The 23,718-nt window shown below is 37.0% G+C and overlaps 3 protein-coding genes across 5 annotated transcripts; 1 reads left to right on the top strand and 2 right to left on the bottom strand.

The window, feature by feature from the left end:
- Window positions 1-651: 651 nt before the first annotated feature.
- On the bottom strand, window positions 652-19,599 carry LOC111329917 (TNF receptor-associated factor 6). Of its 3 annotated transcripts, none has more exons than XM_088735492.1 (7): window positions 19,231-19,599; window positions 9,541-9,595; window positions 8,263-8,370; window positions 6,943-7,104; window positions 6,398-6,472; window positions 3,870-4,027; window positions 652-3,554 (listed from the first exon to the last, which is right to left on the bottom strand). In XM_088735492.1, the coding sequence occupies exons 1-7, from the start codon at window positions 19,437-19,439 to the stop codon at window positions 3,080-3,082; spliced, it is 1,242 nt and encodes a 413-aa protein (XP_088591618.1). In that variant the 5' UTR covers window positions 19,440-19,599; the 3' UTR covers window positions 652-3,079. The 3 variants fall into 3 exon arrangements, with proteins under 3 accessions (XP_088591618.1, XP_088591617.1, XP_088591616.1); XM_088735491.1 differs by lacking the exon at window positions 19,231-19,599 and adding an exon at window positions 13,947-14,403; XM_088735490.1 differs by lacking the exon at window positions 19,231-19,599 and adding an exon at window positions 13,948-14,403 and having other exon boundaries at window positions 9,541-9,602.
- Window positions 19,600-20,063: 464 nt separating this feature from the next.
- LOC111344718 (uncharacterized) lies at window positions 20,064-22,005 on the top strand. The gene is made up of 2 exons (XM_022951968.2): window positions 20,064-20,252; window positions 20,395-22,005. Exons 1-2 carry the CDS (start codon window positions 20,079-20,081, stop codon window positions 21,445-21,447), a joined length of 1,227 nt encoding a protein of 408 aa, XP_022807703.2. The 5' UTR covers window positions 20,064-20,078; the 3' UTR covers window positions 21,448-22,005.
- LOC111339069 (uncharacterized) lies at window positions 21,522-23,656 on the bottom strand. The gene is made up of 2 exons (XM_022945647.2): window positions 23,456-23,656; window positions 21,522-23,260 (listed from the first exon to the last, which is right to left on the bottom strand). The coding sequence occupies exons 1-2, from the start codon at window positions 23,566-23,568 to the stop codon at window positions 21,997-21,999; spliced, it is 1,377 nt and encodes a 458-aa protein (XP_022801382.2). The 5' UTR covers window positions 23,569-23,656; the 3' UTR covers window positions 21,522-21,996.
- Between the last annotated feature and the right edge of the window lie 62 nt (window positions 23,657-23,718).

Here is a 23,718-nt window from a genome sequence, read left to right as displayed (position 1 = left end):
AAAGGCGACAAATTAAAGATAGATCGACAGAATGATATACCAGAGAAGGCACAACAATTCCCACCAGACGGAATTAACTACGTTCAGAAATATCTAACCTGCAACAAATGCCACTCAAGTCATGGACTGTCACAAGAAAATCCTCAAATGTTTTGAGTGTGGCCTAATGTAACTGAAGACCAAACGTCGTGGCAAAATCATGGCCATGATGATAACTTGGAAAGACACAATATCCCTAATTAGTGTAATTTCAGAGCTGAGCAGAGTTTCCAGCAATCGGATTAGTCGAGCGGTTCCTTATATGACTCTATATAAACCGCTCCACGCGGTTTATATAAAATGTTCAAATAAAATGTTAATAAATGTTACTAAAATGTTATGATTTCAGAAATTTCTCTGTTGATCTGCTCTGAAATTATACTAACACAATTATTCGCCTCAGGTTCGGTGAATATTGTCGAATAATCTCCGAGACGAAGTCTCGGAGATTATTTGACGATATTCACCGAACCTGAGGCGAATAATTGTTAGATATACTCGACCATAAGGTATTAATCGACAGTACACCATCAAAAAAGTACAGGATGCAGAATCTGTCAAAGAATTTGCAGATTTTAAACGATGTTGACATCACTGAACTGCTTCTTACTCTTGAAGCAACGGTTGTATTTAATATTAAAAATGCCAAAGAAGTTATCAATTGAAATCAGTGCAAAATCATACAAAATGCTCTTTCTAGTGATTGACAGCAATTTAGTACTACTTTCATTAAATATAAATAAAACATTCAATTTGTCATATTTGTTTTTTTACAAAAGTTCTGCTACTATGCTCTATTTCAACGCAAGTCAATACACCGAATGCAAATATGGCGTCCAATTTGAATAGTCCATTTTACAGTTGTGTGCTTGGCTGCCAAGCCTTCGGACCGGAGTGAGGCAAGGGGTGACCTTGTTATGATACAAAGCTTGGTGCCTTTTAAATGTAAATCACTATTCAGCTATTCTTCAATTTTACCAGATTCTCACCTCATTAGAGTGTACCTAAGATGTAGATCAGATACAATGAAATATATGAAGTTCATATATTTTGAACTGCGGTATTAGATACGTGTGATGCACGATCCTCGCAGTAGATAGCGAAAATCAGACCTGTACGGGATTCGAACCACTGACCTCTGCGATACTAGTGTAGCGCTCTACCAATTGAGCGTGCATCATACGTATCTAATACCGCAGTTCAAAATATATGAACTTCATATATTTCATTGTATCTGATTTATCACGTTCACGGGTTTATTACGAATCAACTTAACGGCCTGCTCCCAGTTGGCTCGTTAGCTCAAATGGTAGAGCGCTGCACTAGTATCGCAGAGGTCAGTGGTTCGAATCCCGTACAGGCCTGATTTTTTTCAGGTCTGATTTTCGCTATTGCTTAGGTAGCGCTATCTACTGCGAGGATCGTGCATCATACGTATCTAATACCGCAGTTCAAAATATATGAACTCCATATATTTCATTGTATCTGGTAATTCACTTTGTTATCATGCTAACTAGATACAGGTCTCTATCACAACAAGGTCACCTTTAGCCTCACTCTGAATCAAAGGCTTGGCAACTAAGTACACAACTGTAAAATGGCCTATTGCCATTGTTCTGGACTGACTACCACTCCTCACCTAAGTACAATAATAATGGAAATACAGATGTTTTAAAACTGAAAAAAAAAATCACAGTAGCAGATAAAATATGCGTAAAACATTTTGAGCCTCATGCATAAAAAACAAGCCTCTAACATAGCTTTACATATTTTCTCTAAAATGTTCTAAGAACCACTCTAGCCCCATGCTACCTAGTTTCACCTTCATTTATCAGTTGTTTAGAACAAAATACATACAGTCCTATAACTAATTCTTACATTTTTTTCAGCCTACAATATGTTTAACTAAGTTTTGGATAAGCCAGCCTAAGTACTACTTATGGCTGATCAAGCCCACAGTCAATTAATCATTTACGATTTGGTAGCAGTCGTTACATTAATTATTTGAATATTTTCAGTTTCTAGAAGTAATTTTAAGTTAAACTCTTTCTACATTTATTGAGCTGAAATGCAATAACACTCTCAATTTAGCTATTAACTCCTACATTGGAGACCTAGGGTTGGTGCAAAGGAGAGTTCAATTTTGTTCCATTTTGTCTCTGTATTTTGCTCAACTACGACAAAAATTTTTCATTACATGTAAATGTCTTACATAAAAATCAATAGTTTCACCTTGTCATTTCTTTCCCCTTTATGGGCACAGTTTATGCACAAATTGGAACAGTTCCTGGTTGTTTACTAAGTTCTTCTTTTTTTTTGATCTAGTAACAAAAGAAACTTTTTTCCCTTCAAGAAATGACATCAAAAAAGTGATGTAACCATAGAAAGATAAAGCCATTTATTTAGCACTAAAATTTTCAGTTAAATTGAATCCTAAATAGTAAGTGCTTTACATATGTAGAATGGCAAAATGTTCTTGGCTGTTACCAACACTTCAAGTTAAAGCTTGATCTCTACGGCAACTCTTTCAAGAGGAAAGCTCTGATATAGGTAACTCGACAAAATTCCTTGTTTTACTGAACATTATAGTGAAAGAATCATGATCGTAATGCTACAAGCAGTCAAAGCTCAATTGTCGTGTGCAACATCAACTGTAAGGGGCCTCCTCCAGGCCCCAATATGTTCTTCTTTGGTTTCAACCAATTTTAGTTGCAATGCAAGCACATGCTCAAGTTACATTAAAAAAGTAGGTATAAACCAACGGAAAACAATTACAGGACCATTTTAAAAACTAACTTTCTTTTGCACCAACATCTTGCACTATGCAACTTTTTTACATCACTACATCATTATACTGATGACTGGAATTATAACAAAAGTGATCAGTTAGGGATGTAGAACTGACATACAAGTATATCAAATCACAAGTCACCAACTAATTATCAACAAATAACCCACAAAGCTAGCAGAGTTCAGTTATAATCTTCCTACAAATGTGGAAATGTTTTAAAGATTACAAGCAAGTCATGGTAGAGCTGGACTAACCAATCATCTCAAACTTCACCAACAGAGTATCATTCTTGGTGTACTGTGGCTGAAAAATCTGCTCAAGAGGAGCAAATTTTGGGTAACCAAATCCACGACAATAGTTGTCTGGTGGTCTTTGACATGCTTGCCATTGAGGATTACTGACCAGGGTTTCACTGATATCATGACGTACTTCTTTGTCTTCTGATTGATCCAAGATGGACATTCTGAACTTTCTCACCAATGGCCAATCCAAGATTGCATCATAATTGCCTTCCATCAAATGAAGGAACAATGCCACGTGTTTACCAATGCCATCATCCACACCATTCAAGTGAATTCGCATGCGCAACTTGTACCCACCATCCATACTAGTGTAAAATGGAGGGCTATACTCTGCTGTCCTTCCTCCATTGATAGCATCTTGGAAACAGTCTCCGATGTTTTCTATCTTCCAGTTGTATATCCCATCTAATTGCCTTCTCGACCTGTAATTTTTATTGTAAAAAATCCTACTGCTTTTCACTGAAAAAATGTAAGTCAATGTAAAGGTCACTATGAATTAAAAATGGCTCAATGGATTAAAAAAATTAGGCTATGCCTTCTCCTGTCTCATAAATAACCATATCTATCGCTAGATTAATTTCAAATCACTTTTTCTCGTACCAATATGGAAATGAGATTTAGGTCAATTGGTAAAGGGCAATCTTGGCAAATTCTAGGACTTCAACTATTAGGGAACACTTTAAAATTTTAAATCACCAAAGAGTAATCATCAGTACTCCAGGTCCTGGAAAACTTACTTGATTTCTTGTGCTTTTAGTGGTGTCTCAAGTATCATTTGTGTGTCCTTTATCTCTTGTTGATGTTTCAGATAACACACTTCTTTACTACGCAAAGTTACACAATTCCTCAGTTCTTCTATTTCTCTTTGCTGTTTGAAGACTGAAGATTGAAGACCCTAAAAAACAGAAGAGTCTGTGAGAAACCTAATTGATGAATTTGTTGATGAGAAGAAAGGTCAGTGGAGAATAAAAATAGACACAATGATATATAGCTTATTAACCACGCTCAGAGGTAGAGCTGTTAGTTCAGTATGTTGATTTCTTTTTACCTTACAGATCACTGAAGTCTAATACCAGAACGGTACAAAACGTGGATGCCCCTTCTGGACCCCCTTTTGGACCTCCCTTAAACTGGATTAAGAAAGGATGAAAACAATAACTGCCTAGTGCAACTTCAGAGGTTGTCATCAAAGTGACATTTCATGCTACAATCATTTGCCTGAAGCTTCAAAAAGTGCCACTAGAAGTGTTAATTCTCCCTGTGCTCTAATGGAATCCATTTTGTTTCTAAATAAGAGTATGGACCTCGGTACAAGGCTACGAAACTTCCGTTTTTTCCTCCGATCCGGCCGATCAGATTATTCCACCATTTTGGTTGCATCATCTCATGTCCTTGGTTATCACCGCTGACCAAGAAAATTGTGGTCCCCATACACAGAGCTCTCCCGAGCTCTATGGTAGAATGTTGAAGGTAAGGTGTGATTGTTTGGCAAGAAAATGTCGTGATTGTTTATCGATGACCTCAGGAATGTCGAGATTGCATACAAAATGTGAAAAATCACACACCCACCTTCAACATTCCACCATAGAGCTCCGTGTACAGATGACCACAATTTTTCTGGTCAGTGGTGGTAGCCAAGGATATGAGATGATGCAATCAAAATGGTGGAAAAATCTAATCGAAGCGGCCGATCAGAGGAAACACAGGAGTTTTGTAGCTTGTGCCGAGGTCTCCACTCTAACTTATAAACAAAATGGCACCCTCAATAGCACATGGGAGAATTAACATTTCTAGTGGCACTTTTTGAAGCTTCAGGTACTAGGTATTTATTGTTTTTATCCTTTTGTAATCTAGTTAAGGGGTCCAGAAGGGGGTCCAAAAGGGGGGTTCACGTTTTGTACCGTCCCGTCTAATACCTGTTAATGTGATACAGTCACTTACATGGACATATGTATGAAGTAACTAAGCTTAAGTGGGAGCTTTTCTATCTTTCAGATTCATTTTAATACAGTAAGAAATGTCATACTATATCAAAGAGTTTGCATGATACCTCACTAAACATTCAAGTATAAAAGTCATTGTAAAGGATAACATGTTACTTTAGCTGAAAAGGGATTAATTCTTTTGAGCTGATTACAAATCACCAGAAATCGATAACTATCTTGCAGTTATTAACAGCCATCATAAATCAATTTGGGTTGTGCATCTGTGAAGGGGGCATTTAATTCTCACATTTAAAGTGCACCTAACCCCTAAATTTTTTTCGTTTAAAAGAATTCTTCATGCTTTGGTGAGTATCTCTTCGAAAAAATTTTTGGATTTGGTCAAATCCTTGAATTTTTGTGCCCTGTTGAGGTATGGAAAATTGCATAAAAATCACCGCCGTTTTGACTCATGACCGCGTTTCAAGGATCAAGAGTCTAGCGACTAATGTGACGTCACTTCGAGAACCCAACAATCTTTATTTCGTACCATTTTGCACAGTTCACTGGTTATGTTTGGAAGGTTAGATTGATATTGGTTGCAAATATGCCACAGAATGAATCTAGTGCTAGAAAGGCTTTCGCAGGTTGACGACTGGCTGAGAATTCCTTGAGCGTCTTCTCGAAGTGATGTCACAAGTCTACTCTGCCCAGATCCCCATTTACGCGGTTGTGGTCCATTCGGATCTCGACTTCAACAAGGCATAAAAAAATGAGGGTTTAACCAAATCCAACAATTTTTTTGAAGAAATACTCACCAAAGCAGGAAGATATTTTTAAGGGAAAGAGAATTTAGGGGTCAGGTGCACTTTAAGCACTTGACCCCCTAAAGGAAAGATAATGAGATTTATTTAGTAACCTCATCAAAATGTCATTTTTCTTTTTTTTTAAGTACTTTGTTTCTCATTTTACAGTTTATTCAATTTTTCACAGACTGAAGTCTTTCACTTGGCATACATAATTTGCCTCATGCTTTCGTATTCTAGTACTTAAAGACTTTGACTGACAACCAAGAGGTCTACATAATTCGGAAAAAATTTACTGATCAGAGATTGCATCTCAGTGTAGCAATATAAACACTAACACTGACTTTAGTTGCTTTTCAATTTTAAATTATTTACAATAATATGACAACAGTTAAAATAATGACAATGATAAATATTAAAGAGAATGACAATGGCTAAAAAATTGATCCTCATAATGATAATAAATATATGTATGAGGGTTCTGGTTTATCTGGTGGTTAACTTTAGGAATGGGTAAATTAAACAGAAAAATCCCACCTTGCCTCTCTCTGTACCTTCCTCTCTACACTTTTCACATTGCTGTGGATACTTGATGCAGTTTTCAAAATGTTGCTGTTAAAATCATTCAGTTCAGATACAGTTACATTAAAAACCAACCTATTAACTGACAAATGCAACTTTCTTATTCAGTAAATCAAGCAAATAAATCAAGTAAATAACTGTTCAGCTGTTGCACCGATTTAATGCCCAAGCTAGCTAAATTTTTCTGAGGCTTATTTGATGCTTTAATTCCATTATTCTTTTCTTCCACTTTGAAAATGTACGAGTTTGACTGTCTAGAAAGAACTCAAATATGGCAATTTTGAGCAGGGATGACTGAAAGGTAAAATAATAAATTTCAAATGATTTCCTACACATTTTATTTTTGCAAGAGTAATAACATAACAATCATAAAAATCCATTTTATAGTCTGTACATAAAAGAAAATGTCCTAGGTTATAGAAATTTACACAACTGGGTTACAATGTGGTGCATGATTGTGTGAATGATAAATGCAATATCAGTTAGAAATCTACACCTACCTCCAATCCATTCCACAAAACTGCCTCATTACAATAATCACAAGGAATTTTGCGAAGCAAACACTCAGTTGCCATGTGCTGCTGGAGATCTTTTCGCTTTACTTTCTTCTCACAGTCATTATCACAGTCAATCAGAACATATGGACACTCATTGCGGTGAGCCTAAGATATATCAATTGAAAATGATTTAACACTATTGCTCACTGGAGTGATCAGTGCCTGCAGTTGCCTCCCAACCTCAGACTCAATGAAACAATAGCATATGTAAAAACTTTCAGTTTTTACGTATGCTATTGAGGTCTGGGGGTGTGCTTTTTATAGTAAATATTTAAGTAGAATTGATAAGCTCTTTGCCAGGTGTTATAAGCTGGGTTACTGCTTAAAGCAACACAGTATCTTGGATATCTGTTGTAATAGAGATAAGAAATTATGGGAAAGGATCTGTTCCACCAACACTGCGTTGAGTGATCTCTTACCTCCCCAGAGAACAGGGCAGTTGAGAACTAGGTCGCATAATTATATTTTGCCTAAGGTTCAGACAAGCTGTTTTAAATCAGTTTTTATTAATAGATGTCTTTTCAATAGTAATTAATACCTTATCTTTTTCCTTATTCATTCTATTCATGTTAATTGTTGCATGTCTGTTTGCACAATAATTCTTAATAAAGACCTTTATTATTATTATTAAAAAAGCAAAGTACAAAAAGTATCAAAAGTCTATGTACGTAATATGGTCTGAATCAAGCATTTAAGTCAAAATTCTCTGGACAGACCAACCAAAAAAGAAAATGGGTCATTAGGTTAATACTGTCAGGCTTGCTGTGGTTTTTTTTAATCATTGAAAAATGAAGAAAAACAAAATAAATATTCTATACCCTCCAGAAATAAAACATTTGTTCTGAGGGGAAATTTTTTATCTTCAGCTGAAATGAAAAAAAAAATCAGTTCTTTGTGAAATAAATACCACATTTTCTGTTGTAAACACCTTACAGAAGTAAATATCCTCTTTGTTAGGGGAGTATATGATCATGATAACTATGTTTGCAACACAGTAAATCTTCTCTGAGTGGGTTGATATTAAATTGTTTTAATAACATCCATTTTTATACCATATCCCTTGAATATTTAATAAAATACATGACTTTGTACAGATCCCATTATAATTTTAAATGTCTTCCATTTTCTGAAAAAGCAATTTGTGCCATTCCAAAATTCACATTCCCAATTCAACAAAATAAAGTTGCAAGTATTGTCAATTTGTTTTCCTTCCCACAAAACTCTCAGGTGTAAAAAGCATCTTTGACTGACATTTGCAAATACCTCTAACTTTCCAAGGGGTCCTTTCCAAAGGCATTCATTTCCTTTATTTGCTTGACATAAAACCTGCAAGTCCCTCATTTCTCGTTCTGCAAACTTGTCGGGGTAGATCTATGATCATTATAGATAAAAAATAACAAAACGCACTTTTGTAAATGTAAATGTTACAGGTTCAATTCTAAGTGACAAACTGAGCTTTGCATAACTTGCCTCGCATTACAAATCAGACTTCATGCCAAAAAATATTTAAAGGCATTAGACTCAAAACTTATGGCGGTGCAAAGTGTTTTTGTTATATTTCAAAACCAATTGTTTTATGAATTGATACTACCCCACTTTTTGTGTGTTTACCCAAAACTGGTGTCAAAAAAAATTCCCATTTATTTTTTTAAATCTTTTGATCATTTTCCCCCTTAGTCTTCACTAGTAAAAGTACAGCATATTAGAAACACCCTTTAGTTAATTGTAGCACTGATGTGCCTGCAGCCCAAGTATTAAATTCAAATATTATCAGCATAGTAAGATTTGTATTTCTTCAAAGTTTCAGAAAACAACTGTTTAGAGTCTCTTAAAATATTACAAAAATTAATTGTATAACTGGTGGTAATTCCAAATTTTCTGGATAGCTATTATCTTTTAATTTTTTTAAAACTGTCCATTTAAGGATTCAAAATGGGAAGTTTCAAACTATCAAAATGAATCCTTGGACAGTTTTAAAACATTAAAGAAGAATAGCTTGACTGAGCAATGCCCAATTACATCTACATAATTACTAAGAGGACTACAGCCTTGTCCAATGTTGGCTGTCATCAGAATTGACTGATGTGCCTGCAGCCCATCAGAATTGTTTTCATCCAAGTATTTCAAAATTGGACAGCGTGTTGTCCTATTACACAATGATAAGTTTAATTTCTTTTGACTCTTTGTTATGATTTCTAAAACAAATTGAAAGTAGCCGATAATTGATTTGCTGTATGTGACTTAATTCATATCAAAATTATTGAACAGATGGGGTTCACTAAATCTGATTACAATAAACATATATTAAAGACAGCTAGGAATCTAAGGTGGTTAAAAATGGTTCTAGCACTTAAATCGTTTTAAACCATCTTAAACTTTTTGCTATCATTATTTGACTGTTGTAATCAAATTTTGTGAAAATGTCATGTCATCTTCAGGATTTGCTGGATTTTTTCTACCCTAGAAAACTAGTAATCAATCACAGATAAGCCTATTAATTGCAGTGATAGTAAAAATTATATAAAAGATAGTCAGAAATACCTGTGACTCTGACACACTTTCATTGCAACTTTCCACTGGACACTCTAGTGAACCACTATTCCATGGGGAAGTGAATAAAAAATATTTTAGGCATCTTTTAAAAAAACAACCCACTTCCTTTCAGAGAGTTTACTAATACCCACTTACAATGTAGCCATCTTTCTCTACCCCCTACCATATTCTAGTTTTGATTTGTGAATATATGTGAGGCGACAAGACACCTTAATCCCAGGGAAGCCTTCTTACCCTTACAAGTTAGTGTTGATGGCACTCTCCCATTCTGATTGCTTTTGGTGGCAAGAGTTATTCATACTTCTGCGACAGTGTAAGTCTAGAGTTTTTTTGTGCACTTTTTACTAAGTAAATGTAGATACTACAATAATATCTCTTATTATATACCGAAGGAAATTTTCAAATAACTTCTTAACCTTCTTCATCCAAATTGGGAACACTACTGGAATGTTTGCTTAATATAGTTCAACCTCTCTTTTCAAAATGAATACTTGTGCCTTTGCTACAGATGTGAGACCCTGCAAAAATATGATTTTAAGAAGTCCTACCAAATACGAGATAACTGCTTATTCTGAGGTGATTCCTCAATATTGCACTGTGTCCTGTATTGTGCATAAAAGTCACATGATCAGGCAAATAAGTGTGTGTACATTCGGAAAATCCCACTTAAATTGGTCAGGAGATATTGAAAAACAAAATTCATTGAAGGTAAAAAGAGACCTACCTAAAAGCATGCTGGAAGCCTGTTACTTGAGAATGCAAATCATCGTGTCATTGCTATCTCAAGTTATTGTTGAATATTTAAAGTACTCATTTTTGATGTAATAGAAAAATGAAATACTCATTTTCCTGTGAGTGCTTCCTGGAGCTTCAACTGTTGGTGCAATGTACTTGCAGTTAAAGCAAAAAATAAATGTTAACAGAAGTTTATGTTTTGGTTCAAAAGTTCTTTGAAATGAATCAACCAGTGGGACCAATTACCCAAACACAAATGGTCAATGTCAAGTTAAGAAAAGTAAGATAATGTTAGTACTAGAGACATGATGAATAAATCTAAGGAGAAATGGAGGAATTATCATGGATTTTGTTAGAGCAAAGGAACTTCTTTTTGATCAGTAGTCTTGGAAATAACATCAGATAATTATAGTTAATAAAGAGACAAATTTCATTAAAATTGAATACTTTATTTCAGTCAAACTCTCCCTAAATCTCAACAGATGGGAATTGCACCATGATTGGAGGTGTGTAAAAAAAACAAGAAAGACTAGTCTGTTGCCTAAGGAAATCCTTGCCTGAAGCCATGACACAGAACACGACAGCTGACTGTTTGCTTACATCCCATTCCCCATTACACTTCATTGATTAGGTTCCTTGCCTCTTGACTGAGCTTTGGGTTGTTCACAACTCCTATTATTTTTCACTAGCCTTTGACAGCAAGGAGCCCTAAGGTGTTACCAGTTTTAATTAATTAACAGTCTCTCTCCTTGCATAGCATCCAGCAGAAATTTACATACTCAGCTTCTACAAAAATGTCTAAAGGGTTAGGAAAATTTAAATTAATACAAGTTATAGTTTGGTCTTTGAGTTGCAATATGAATAGTTAAATGAATCAATTGTTCCCCAATGAAAGTTATACTTATTTATCCTTTCAACTGCACAAAAAAATCACATACACCCTCTGCGACCATATTTTTTAACCTAATAAATTACAAGAAGTATGTTACAATCTGTTGGTCTGAAAAAACTCTATTATAAGCCAAACAACAAGTACAGCTGATGGTAAGAGGATGAAAAGCAAAATATTTCTCTTAGCTTGTATAAATAAATAATCAATGACTTGACAGTAGTGAGGGATTTGGGGGCCATGTGATAATTAAGTTCTACAGTTCTTTCCTCTAGTAAGCAATTCCAGCTGAAAAAGGAAATGATAAAAATCACCACTTAATATAAACACAGCAAAAAAAAAAAAAAAAATTGTAAAAACTGGAAAATCTACCTAAACCCTTCTTTGAAAAAGAACTCGCTGAAGGTAATTTGTATTAAGAGCAACTCAATCCTAAAGCTGGGACATCTTTTAAAGCCTTGTGTCCTAAGTGACTGCAAAGAGCCTCTCGGCTAGATTAAAATCAAAGTCGAGAATTTAATTAGTGGCGCCCCCCTCTCTGCTGTTTACCTTGTTTACATCCACTTCAGTAAGGATATAATTTAGCATGCTTGACCATTGCTATGTCATAACAAAGATGGTGGATTTCAATTTGAAAATGCCGACTTTTGGAATGTAATTGTTTGCAACTAAAACGCTTTTAGCTCAAATGAATAGTCAGTTAGGACAATGCAAGCAAGGAACTTTTGATATAAGTAAGGGTTTATTCAGGTGAGGATTGACATGATTTCAAACTCCTCAGCACAACATGGTTAATAGATGAATTTGAGCAAAATCTAAAATGTGTGCAAAATTACAACACTGCTCTTACCCATCTTCTGACAGAGGCACCCGAGTCAAACAACTACTTGAGGCAATTTGTTAGCATTCTGACAGGGGACTTTCCCACCTGGAAATACAACACTACCCAAGAGGTCCAGGCACCAAAAAATATCTTAGCTTGCAGCAGAATTTCTTACTGATTTGTTTTGTGAAGTTTGGATCACCCACAGGAAAACACAAAAGTTGCCTAAAGGAAGAAGAAAGTATCAGGTTGGTAAATTCATTGACAGAAATGCTTACACTGTAGAAATCTGTGTTAAATGTAAATAGGGTTACTGTAGTACAAGTACAGTACTTCAAATTAACTTAACATAAAAATAAAAACTAAACAATACCCTGCAATTTTTTTTTTTTGCCTTGCAGCTTTATCATTTTCCAACACTGGATGGAACAGTAGACTAACGGGGTCTTCCAATGGGCTATTCATTTTTTGGACCTGAGCCAGACACAGTGTTGCATGTGACCAAAATATGCATCCTGTTAACACAGAGTCTCAGAGGCACGGCGGTGACATCTCATTGATATTTTTGTTGCGTGACACATTCCCAACTGTCGCGGTCAACCGTGGTCCACAGTCTTTAAGGCTGTGTTTTCACTAGGTCGATTAACTAGCTGAACATTCTTTTTACATGTTTGTTTACAGACCGACATTTACTAGTTAAACTTGACATGTGTTTTCACAGTGAAATTTAAGCCGTTTACTCAGAAGATTCAAATTACAAAAGCGCACAACTTTGATAAAATGGCGGGAGACGAAACATTTTTAATGACTTCTTTTATACTGATTCTCGTCATATTTCGTCGAAGGGGATGACATTTCTTTCAGAGGATGTGACTAATGTCTTGACATATGGAGAGGATGCAACGGATTGCTTTAATCCGGACAATCCAGCAGCAAAACACCCGCTATTACCGTAAGCACAAGACAGTGTGGGTTTATCCAAGACCACAGTTTTGGTTTGAACAGCTTCTCAAGTTTTAAACTGATATCAAGATCATCTAAGGCGAGAGCACTTCAGGGTAAGCAGGGATACATTTGAACACATTTGTGGCCTTGCTGGCCTTCAGTTAATGCAGCAGAATACAATTCTTCGTGAAGCAATCACCGAGCAGAAGTAGGTGGCTGTTGCTCTGTGGAGGTTAGCTACAGGAAATTCGTATAGAACCATGGGATTAACGTTTGGGATCGGCCAATGTACTGCTATGAATGTCCAGGACGAATTCTGCTCTGCCTTGATGAGAAGAGCTAATGATTTCATCAAATTTAGGTATTATTACAAGTGAATTCATCTGCCATTTCAAAACCAAAGTGAACCGCGAGGTGGGTGCGAACGAATGGAAAATACTTGGCAGTTCACAATTGGCAGGCATCTGTCACTACCAGCAATGTGATTGGCTGCGGCATTTACCAGGAAAAGTTATACCATCTCGAGAGGTAGTATAACTCTGCAGGTCATAAAGGTGAGATAATCCCTTGTTTTTTCATGTGAAAACAGATTGCATTTTTAACTCGCTTAACTTAGAACAAGCTGTTTTCACTGAACTTTCGGACTTTTCCGACTTTAACTAGTCAAACTTGTCCTAGTGAAAACACACCCAAAGTCCCTATTTTTATCATGGAGTAATTCGGCTTAACTGTGGCCTTTCATTTCATAAAGAGTGCCTGTTTGACCAACATGAGGATGGTGAGCAAAATTATGCAATAGCAGGTCCTGTCAATTGCCCAATATGTTACGAACCACTCCAACAACATAGGGAAAACTTAGCTACCACATTCAACAAGCGAGCCTTACTAAAAAATATGTCATTAAAAAAATAGATATACACTTCAATTTATCTTAGTTTTCTTCTTTAACTAATACAACTGATTAAATGAACAATTAAATCAAATTATACGGACAAAACTTACCCCGCATTTTTACCGTGTACGTACATGTTAGTTCTTAGTTGTCTTGTCTTCCAAAACACAAATACCTGGCGGAAAATGGCGAAGACGAAGACGATGACAAGGACACCATCGATGGACCAGAACATGAAGATTCGGGCGACGACAATGAAGACATAAATAACAAATCCTAAATTGCGTAAGTCGCAAACATTTAAAAACAAGCCTGCCAGCGATTCGCAAATTTGCAGCATAAAGAAGTCCACGTTCTCAACAGATTTGACAAGATCACGTAAATCAGTCTCGTTTTGGTTTCCGGTAAGTTCTCCATAATATTACTTTCACATCAGAGAAGACACAACTGAATCCCACTCTTAACGAAGATAGAGGCAATCCACCACCTACTTCACACACCATTTCATTTATCGTACTCATTCAGTGCACGCACTCTTTTAGTCAGTGAGAATGAGAAGATGCAACGGTATTGACGCAACTCATTGCATGTAGATGGTGAATCGGCGCCCATTGGAGTGTTCGGTAGTTTACGTCATTTTTTCCCAGCCAATCAGAGGTTTTCGGCGTGTTAAGGGCTTCTGAACTTGCCTATTGGGACACCGCGGAAATACGGTTTTTAAGGCACGATACAGTATTTTATTGGTCAGCGGACATCTCGACGAAACCATAAAATGCCTTTGACTTTTACAATGTTTTCGCCGTGAGTCAAATCGACAGCGTAAAAAAGCAAAACTTAGAAAGAATACTGTAAACTTAGCTTTGAAACTCCGTTCACCTTTTGGATAGTTCTCAAGCTCAATTATGTAATTTGCCAAAGCCGAACTGAAGTTGCACACGATATGAAATTGTTGTTTTTCGCTGGCGGCTCCGTGGCACGTAAGTTTTGTTTATAGAAGAGCGTAAGCACTAAGGGTAAAAATGAGACGGTTTTTGAATGGCTGAAGCGGTGATCCGAGGACGCTGCACCATCAGGTTTATAAAGCAGTGGCTTGAACCGTATAAATCGGTATGTCAACGGCATTCCGGTCAGATTCGCCGAGAAGACAAAACATGCCCGTGTTGCACGGACACCCTATCCCCACTGGTTATTGTACGTATCATACTTGACCAAAAACCTATGACTGTAACATGTTTAGGACTGAAGCCCCCAAAAATACAAAAATTGGCTCAACCAGAGGAAGAATAAACCGAGGTATGTTTAAGTACAAAATGTCCACTGTAATGGTAATAAATTAAGTTTCACTTTCCACCTTAGTTTGTAATTTTTTTTTTCTAAGCTGTAATTTTTTTCTGAGCAATAATTTTACTTTCCCAACAAGTATTTTTTTCCCATCACAATTATGAATAATTTGTAGTATGTCTTTTTTATGCTGCTCTTCCCTCACTAATCATTTTATTTTATTTATTTTTGCTTTTTCTTTTCTTTCTTTACTAACTTACTGCCATCTGCAACATAAAATGTAGTAAGCTAATAGAATACTTCTGGTTTATAAAGCTCCCTGATTCACAAAGTAACATTACCATCTTGGCACTACTAGAAAACAAATTAAAAAAAAAAATGTTTAAAAAACAAAAGTACTGTAAGGTAAAATAATTATAATAATATAATTTAATCAATTTATGTGAATAAAGCACTGTATTGTCTTTTCTCATATTGCAACAGCCTTGAATGAATCAACTACCTTCTAAACTTGATTTCTTACATTCAGAAGCTGCCTGAATTATAAACAAAGAACTTATGTTGGGTGTTTATGGAGGTGGAAAGAACATAATGATTATGATGATTCATCTTCCAAATTAGAAATGTAAGAGGGAAATTATCAGAAGTATTTCTGAAGTAAAAGTTGTTGGTTAAAAATGTTCAGGAGAAAATTGATTAGATTAAGCCAGCTGTCAATTCCCAGTTAACACTAAGTCATGAGGAGTAACCAAAAGCTTGTAATTAGCCTGTGTACTGCTGTACCCATCCAGTCAAATAAACATCAGGGATGGGATATTCCCAAACGTAAACAATGATAGCACCATACAAATGTCCTTTTCCCAACTTATTACTGGGGAAGGGAGCACTGGTATGACTACACTAGTTTTAGTCAATAAGAAATTCTTACTAATTTCAGCAATATACATATATTTTGCCACCTTGAAAGAAAATGGCTACAAGTCAAATGAGAATGTTTCATAACAATGTTCTGTAGGGATATGTAATATCACTGATGGGGATCATAATTATCCTTCCAGTGGCAGCGCATGTGATGTGTATGTAAAGCAAAGCTAAGCTAATCTTAAAAAAATGAATGGAAGAAGAGTAGTTGATTGTTTGCATAAATTAATGCAATGCACATGCAAGATAGTGGAATATACTTCAGGTAAACATACATGTGCCTGTAAAAGTTTTAAATGACTGAGTTATAAAAATATAACAATAATAATAATAAAGTGGGTTTCATTGAAAATGCTTTCGTGTAAAACAATTAGAGCTGTTTGGGAAATTAAAGTAGCTTTTGTTGCAACAGAATAACGCTTGTTTAGTGATGTTTACAAAGGAAGTGGAAATCAAAGAAATTGTGAATTGTTCGCTGCGCTAAGGCTCGACAAAGATTGTTATATAAGCCATTGATTGAGGGCGCAGAAAATATGCAATATTTGAGACCTTCCAACATGATCGGTTCATTTATAATTTATCTTGAATTAAGCCTTTATTGACAGCAGTTGATAGTAGATCTCTATTACATGTCTTTAGTACGTTTGGTTGTGCCTGTTCACGAGATAACTTGTTGATAAAACTGCAAGTATATGAAATGAACTGTTTTCATATTTTGATTGCGGACACCCGTTCTTAAAGGCACAGAAAATCAGAAGGGTGGAATGGCGAAAAATCAGTCTATAAAGGCAAAATTCTCATCCAAGCAAATAATTACCAAAATGAAAAGGCACCGCACGTCGGCGGTAAGTGAGTGTATATTCATACACTACTCACTTAGCGCCGACGTGGAATTAAGATATTTTCAAAACTCAACAATTATCTGCATCGCTTCATGCTAATAACACTTAAAAATCCAACCAGTCTTCAGAATCGCTGGTAAAGTATCTTACAGAACTAATCTCCTGCTTTGTCCGGATAACTATCGCTGTTTTTGACAATTCTGAAGGCGAGGGCGACTGAAGAACCAAGATCGCGCTTCGTAACTGGACGGCCATCCTCGGAGACCCAGGGGCAGTGAGTCGATTTCAAGTTAAGGGCAGAAGAGCCCCTGGGGACATTGTCTTACAAGACTAGTTCCAAACGGTCGCAGTCGTTCTGGCATCTGATTGGTGCCAGAAAATCTTTGTGTTTTTCTGCCCAATCAGAGTGAAGTGTCGTTTGGAGTCCTTTCGTGTGTATTAACACGCACATCTACAACAAGCTCTGTTGCTCGCTATGTTTGTCTCGGCCGTGCGACGAAGCTTTGCCCGAGGTGAAAAGTTTCAGTCTCAGCACACAATGTAAGAGAAATCGATCAGATTGTCCGCGAAATCTTACCGGAAATTATACCGAATACTTTCGCAGGTATCACAAGAGAACGTGTTCAAAAGTTTGCGAGGTTCGTATAAAACATAATGGTTGCAGGCATTGATATGTCGCTTTAAACGTTAGATGAGATGTAAGCTTAAACTTTCAAGATTTTTTGTATAATTTGCTGTCACTGAAACTTTTCCAATCCCGTGAAGCCATTTCGTCGCAAGGGCCACGCAGGTATGTCGAGCAACTGGCGCTTACGCATTTTTTTGTGCACGCCCGGCCAAAATCTAATCTAATCTTCGCTTGAAAAATTAAAAATAAAAGCTAAACGTGGAAACTTTTGTTTATTAGATGTGGGTAGATAACCCTGTACTAAGCTGACATTTACAATAAAGCAAGCCCGCCCTTTCCATCCAATATTTCTTGGTCTTTGGTTTTGTTTTCCCCGATGAAAGCAGCATCGATTCCAAATGATCAAAGGTAATTAACTTGGTCTTCAACAATCGATAAAAGAGGTGAAATGACAATGACCAAGGGACTAGAAGAGAATCCGTGGCCTTTCGAGCTCAAGAATTTGAACACTCAACGCAGCAGTTGAAAGATTAAACTTTCTCCAAACCCCTTCGGTAACTGTCCGAAAACATATCTCCTTTCCACGATGTTCTCGATGATTAGTTTTTGTTCAGATTTTAATTAGATAACCGGAAATACAGCTAAGCTTTCTTTAAGCGCTTGCTGAAGGTCGTCCGACGTTATCTGCAAGTTTGGCGATATTGTAAAGACTTTACTACAAGGCAACGATTAGAGTTTGGCGCGCACAGAAAGCTACGCAAGCATAAGCGCCAGTTGCTTGACATACCTACGTGGCCCGTGCGACGAAATAGCTTCACGGGATTGGAAAAGTTTCAGTCACAACAAATTGTACAAAAAATCTTAAAAGCTTTAAGCTTACATCTCATCTAACGTTTAAAGCGACATATCAATGCCTGCAACCATTATGTTTTATACGAACCTCGCAAACTTTTGAACACGTTCTCTTGTGATACCTGCGAAAGTATTCAGTATAATTTCCGGTAAGATTTCGCGGACAATCTGATCGATTTCTCTTACATTGTGTGCTGAGACTGAAACTTTTCACCTCGGGCAAAGCTTCGTCGCACGGCCGAGACAAACATAGCGTGCAACAGAGCTTGTTGTATACATGCGTGTTAAAACACACGAAAGGACTCCAAACGACACTTCACTCTGATTGGGCAGAAAAACACAAAGATTTTCTGGCACCAATCAGATGCCAGAACGACTGCGACCGTTTGGAACTAGTCTTGTAAGACAATGTCCCCAGGGGCTCTTCTGCCCTTAACTTGAAATCGACTCACTGCCCCTGGGTCTCCGAGGATGCTGGACGGCCAGCCTAAGTCAGCAAACAGCACACAACTTCAAACAAAATGACTCCCCTATACCGCTAGTTGTCAAGACGTGGTTTTAGTATTAAAAACTAATTCAAAGGATCAAATATAACAAACAAGGAGAAGTATCATGCATACTTTCCGACTTAAAACCACGAAAAGAGCCGATGTCTTCATATGGAACATATGGAACATAAAGAACCGCTTGGCAGCCTAAAGTTGATGACCACTGACCAGTTACTGTGACGTCACGAAAACGTATTGCCGGTGTGACAACTGTTGGGACTATTCTATTCATCGTATGAATATGATGTAGTGTAATGATCTTCATATATTTCATTGTACATGGTATGGTATGTTGTACGTATGCGAAAATATCTTCGCTCACCTTAAAGAGAGAATAATGCAGCTATGACAAAATCTATGGCCACAGCTCGTCTGCACTGGTTCTTGCAGTCTTAGTCGACAGATAGGACATTCATATTTGTTTTCCAACGGTGGATCAAAGTATTCATCGTCTCCTACAGACCTCGGTTCAACTTCTAGTGATGGTAAACCCAGCTCAGCAAAGGTAACTGTTTTGCCCTGCGATGACATAGGCTGGCGCAAGGAACGAGCCAAAAAAATGGATTTTACAATCTACTTCTTTGTCTAAATGAGAGGGAACTCACACGGTTCTCACTGTAGTTGATAAATAACCGACTAGCCGACCGGCCCACCAACTTTTACGAAGTCGCGGGTGCAATAATGACGTGTGTTGTCTGTCGAGAAATTTATTACAACGACAGAGCTTCTGATTGGTTAATTTCTGAAGGCTCTGGCATCCGATTGGTTTGCAGATGCCAGGGAAAATCCATGAAAGATATACGAGTGACGTCACGCGCAAAACTCCTCGGCAGTGGTCTTATCGTTCTCTGAGGTTCGCTTGTGTTTTGACATTATTCAAACCTTTACGCTTGAACAGTTTGTCTGCGCCGCTTACGTGGGATTTTTTTAACGCCTGAACAGTTTCAGTCAACAAAAAGGCACATGAGATATACTAAAGTAAATATCTGATTTGCTTTAAGAACGGTAGCGATCTGTGAGAACGCCTAAGAACAAAGAAACAAAGATGGCTACGGAAGGTAAGCACTCCTAATAAGGAAAGAGTACCATTTAATAGAGTACCGAAGCCCTGACGTCACGTTTCCATGGTTGCATTTCTGCTGGATCTAAACAAACTCACATGTGTTTAACATGGCGGCGTTGTCGATAACATCGCTCGCAAAATACTTCTCAGATGAGCCTAAATCTTTAAACCGTGGCGAAAACCATTACCAATCTGGACACGTTCTATCTTTTTGCTATTGTGATGGAATTATCAGAGGGTCAGTGCAAGCGAGCATGAAAAGTACGACGTATAAAGTCACAGTAAGTGTAAAATTTCTATTACTCGATGTCTATCCGTTAACATCGCCAAACCAAAACTTATTTAAATTAAGTGATTTCGAATCTTCGTTTAAAGGAAATCTTGAAAAGTAAGCTTATATTTCTTTTTCTCTTTCCTTCGCAGATATATCTTCAAGAAAACGAAATACGTTCCACAGAATGCGAGTGCCCTCGTGGCGGTTCAAAGTGTAGTCACGCTGTAGCTCTGTTCCTTCATGGCTACCACAACTTAAGTAGAACTGACATCGAATGTCAGTGGAAGAAACAAAAGGCATCCGAGGTGGTTAAAACGGTAGAAGATCTGTATCCACCCAAAGAAACTAAAGTCCTAAAACGAAAAACTACAGATGAGGACAGAGAATGGCTACGGAACAAGCTGAAGAGATACGGCGAGTTCACAGGAATGTTATGGCTTTTGAGCCCCGAACCTGACAAAGAGAATCGTCTGCCGATCTCCACAGTCGAAGAAATCATTTTATCGAGAGAGTTTGTTGAAAGCGGACTTGATACAAATTTCTTGTTGGAAAAATTGAAAGTAAGTGAGCAGCAAGTGAAATCAGTCTGTGAGATCACGAAAGAGCAACGTGAATGTGGAGAGTGGCATGTGGTGAGAAAAGGACGTTTGACTGCTAGCAATTTTGGTCCAGTTCTTGAAGCAAAAAGAGTCACTCCTTCCCTTATCAAGCGTGTTCTTGGAGAATACGACATCTCTCGAGTGCAGGCTGTTCGATGGGGTGTCGTTAACGAGAAAGAAGGAATAAAGGCCTTCACCAAATTAACAATGAAAGTAGTAAAGGATTGTGGCCTTTGGCTACACAAGTCTGGTGTTTTGGGTGCATCACCAGATGGACTTGTTGATGACAATGCGATCATTGAAGTCAAATGCCCTTACACACATCGCAATTCAACAATTGAGGAGGCTGTTAAAGACCCTAAGTTCTGTTTAGTAAAGAGAGATGCTGGCTATTGTTTAAAACAATCCCACCACTACTGGCATCAAGTCCAGGGTCAGCTGTTTATAACTGGGAAGCAAATCTGTTACTTTGTGGTTTGGACAACAATGCAAACTGTTGTGTTGGCAATCCAGAAAGACTGCACATGGGAACCAAATCTTCTTTCACTTCAAGAATTTTATACAATTCACATGATTCCTGCACTTGTTGATGGTGGTCTTTAAATTTTAAGACTTTGTTGTAAAATTAATGTAGTTTTTTATAAAGTAATGGATTTGATAATACATACTTTTAGAAATATTTTTTAAAATATTGTTTTATTTGGTAAAATCATTGCAACTTTTACAACAAATATGCAGTAACTGAAGGGTGTATATAAAATAAAAATGTTCATGTTAATCTTAAAATTGTTTTTCTTTAAACAGCAACATTTGCTGGGGTTTTTACATTAGCTACTTGAGACAAGAAAATGATAGATTCATTGTAATCGTATTTGAATACAGTTGGTTATCTGAATTCATAATAAGACTAGCATAAGGGTGTGGTGGCAGGAATACTGATCAGAAATAAATAGTTTGTCATTAAGTTGTGTATCATGATTCCTTGTATCATGAGCAAGTAAAATAGGGTTACAAGCTTTTCACAGATCACACAACACCTGTCCACTCTTTGTATCAGAATACAGTTAATTGATTAACTATGATCAGACAATGCCAATGTATACCAGGCCTTAGTAAACTGATGTAAGATGATCAATATTTCAATTAAAATGACTAATCAAAGTCAACAGTGTCATTGGTTTCCTTAATTAATGGGTTTTGTAAATTAACTAAAGCACCACATAGCTGTATAATCTTACCAGAGAGGGATCGCAAGTATGGTGGCACAAAATTTAAAATTTTATAGTTCTTCAATCTAGCATTAGCACGTTCTACGTGTATACGACATTTTGCAATGCTCTTTGTTAACTTAACTTCACTTTCTGTAAATTTTCCATTGTTCAAGAATGGGGGAATGTTCACATATACACCATTAGGAACAATATCATTTATCAAAAACCCTTTATCCGCAAGTATAATATCCCCAGCAACAAAATGCTTTAATATTCCTGACTTTTGAACCGTTACTTTATCTGATACTGAGCCAGGGAAAAGTTTACTTACATAAGTTATAACCGCGTTGGGTGCCACACCAACAATTGTCTTAAAAGAATTCATACCCCTGTACGTTGAATATGTCAATTTTTGGTCACTCATAAGCTTAGGTGTAGCAACCTCGATATCGGTGCAATCTATTACCATACGACAGTCTCCAAATAAGCTAAATGAGCCTGGAAGTGAAGTTTTGTTTTTTTGTCTGGATGGAACAGCTATCTCCATTTGATCTTCATATAGAATTTGGTGCAAAACATGGATAAATGTTGTCACAATATTCGCTATTGTAGCAGTACTGCAACTAAAAAGTTCAGCTAAATGTAAGTTATGATAATTATGTCTAATCTTCATCAATGTTATCAATATTTGATCTTCAAAAGATATCTTGTCTACTTTCCAGCCACACACGTAAACAATATCGTTGCGGTATCTTTCGGCATATTCGACAACAATGTGGAACATTTCTTTGTTTGGGAGGCCAGTTTCCATGTTGATTACCTTTGAATCCATGTTAAAAGAGCTGTAGTTTCTTTTTAAGTAGCTTTCTTTTTCTTTCAACTCGGATACTTGGGTCTTTAATGTCCCTAGCTCTGCTTGTAGCAGGATATTTTCAGTCTGCAAAGTAGTGCATTTCATTTGCATCTCCTCGCAACTGAGCTCGCAAGGCTCGTTCTGGTTGCTCTTCGTCGAAGATTCTGAAAGGATCTGCTCGATAGTCGTTGTCTCTGGGACTTCAGTTCTTTGCTTTTTCCTTTTTGGAGCATTTCGAGATTCAAATAGTTTGTCTTTATTCCAGGAAAAGACCTCGGGGCCTTCTTCTTTACTTCCTCGGAAATGACAACTACAAACTCGAGCGCCTTTGCCAGGTTCACGATCAGCTCGTCTGGAGAGAGAAAACGAAGGTTTTAAACTTTAATCATAACGTAAAAAAAAGCTTTTTTTCTCTCTAGAGGTCTTTCAAAGGTATAATCCACAGGTCAGTGCACTTTTGAGTGGTTAAATAAAACCATCTTCCGCGTAACTATAACCGACACGTGGCCGTGCATCATGGTGGTCATTGTACCAAAAATCAACCTACCTTATTAGAGAAATCCATTTTCTTCTTTGAGCAGGATCTTTGGGGAAACGGTAAAAGCTGCAATTGTGACTTTCTGACTGATGATTGCAGTCGGGAACGAAGCATTGGCCCATTTTATGATGAGATGTAACGAAAGACGCCAAATAGTGTTTAGATCCAGCAAAAATGCTACCATGGTAACATGACGTCACACTTCGGCACTCTATTATGCATTCCACTGTCTTTCACGACAAAACTTTGAAAACAAAGTCTTCGAGTCTGAA

Source organism: Stylophora pistillata, chromosome 10 (assembly GCF_964205215.1).
Source record: "Stylophora pistillata chromosome 10, jaStyPist1.2, whole genome shotgun sequence".
In the NCBI taxonomy this organism is placed as follows: Eukaryota; Metazoa; Cnidaria; class Anthozoa; order Scleractinia; family Pocilloporidae; genus Stylophora; species Stylophora pistillata.
This window is presented reverse-complemented; position numbering and strand designations above follow the sequence as displayed.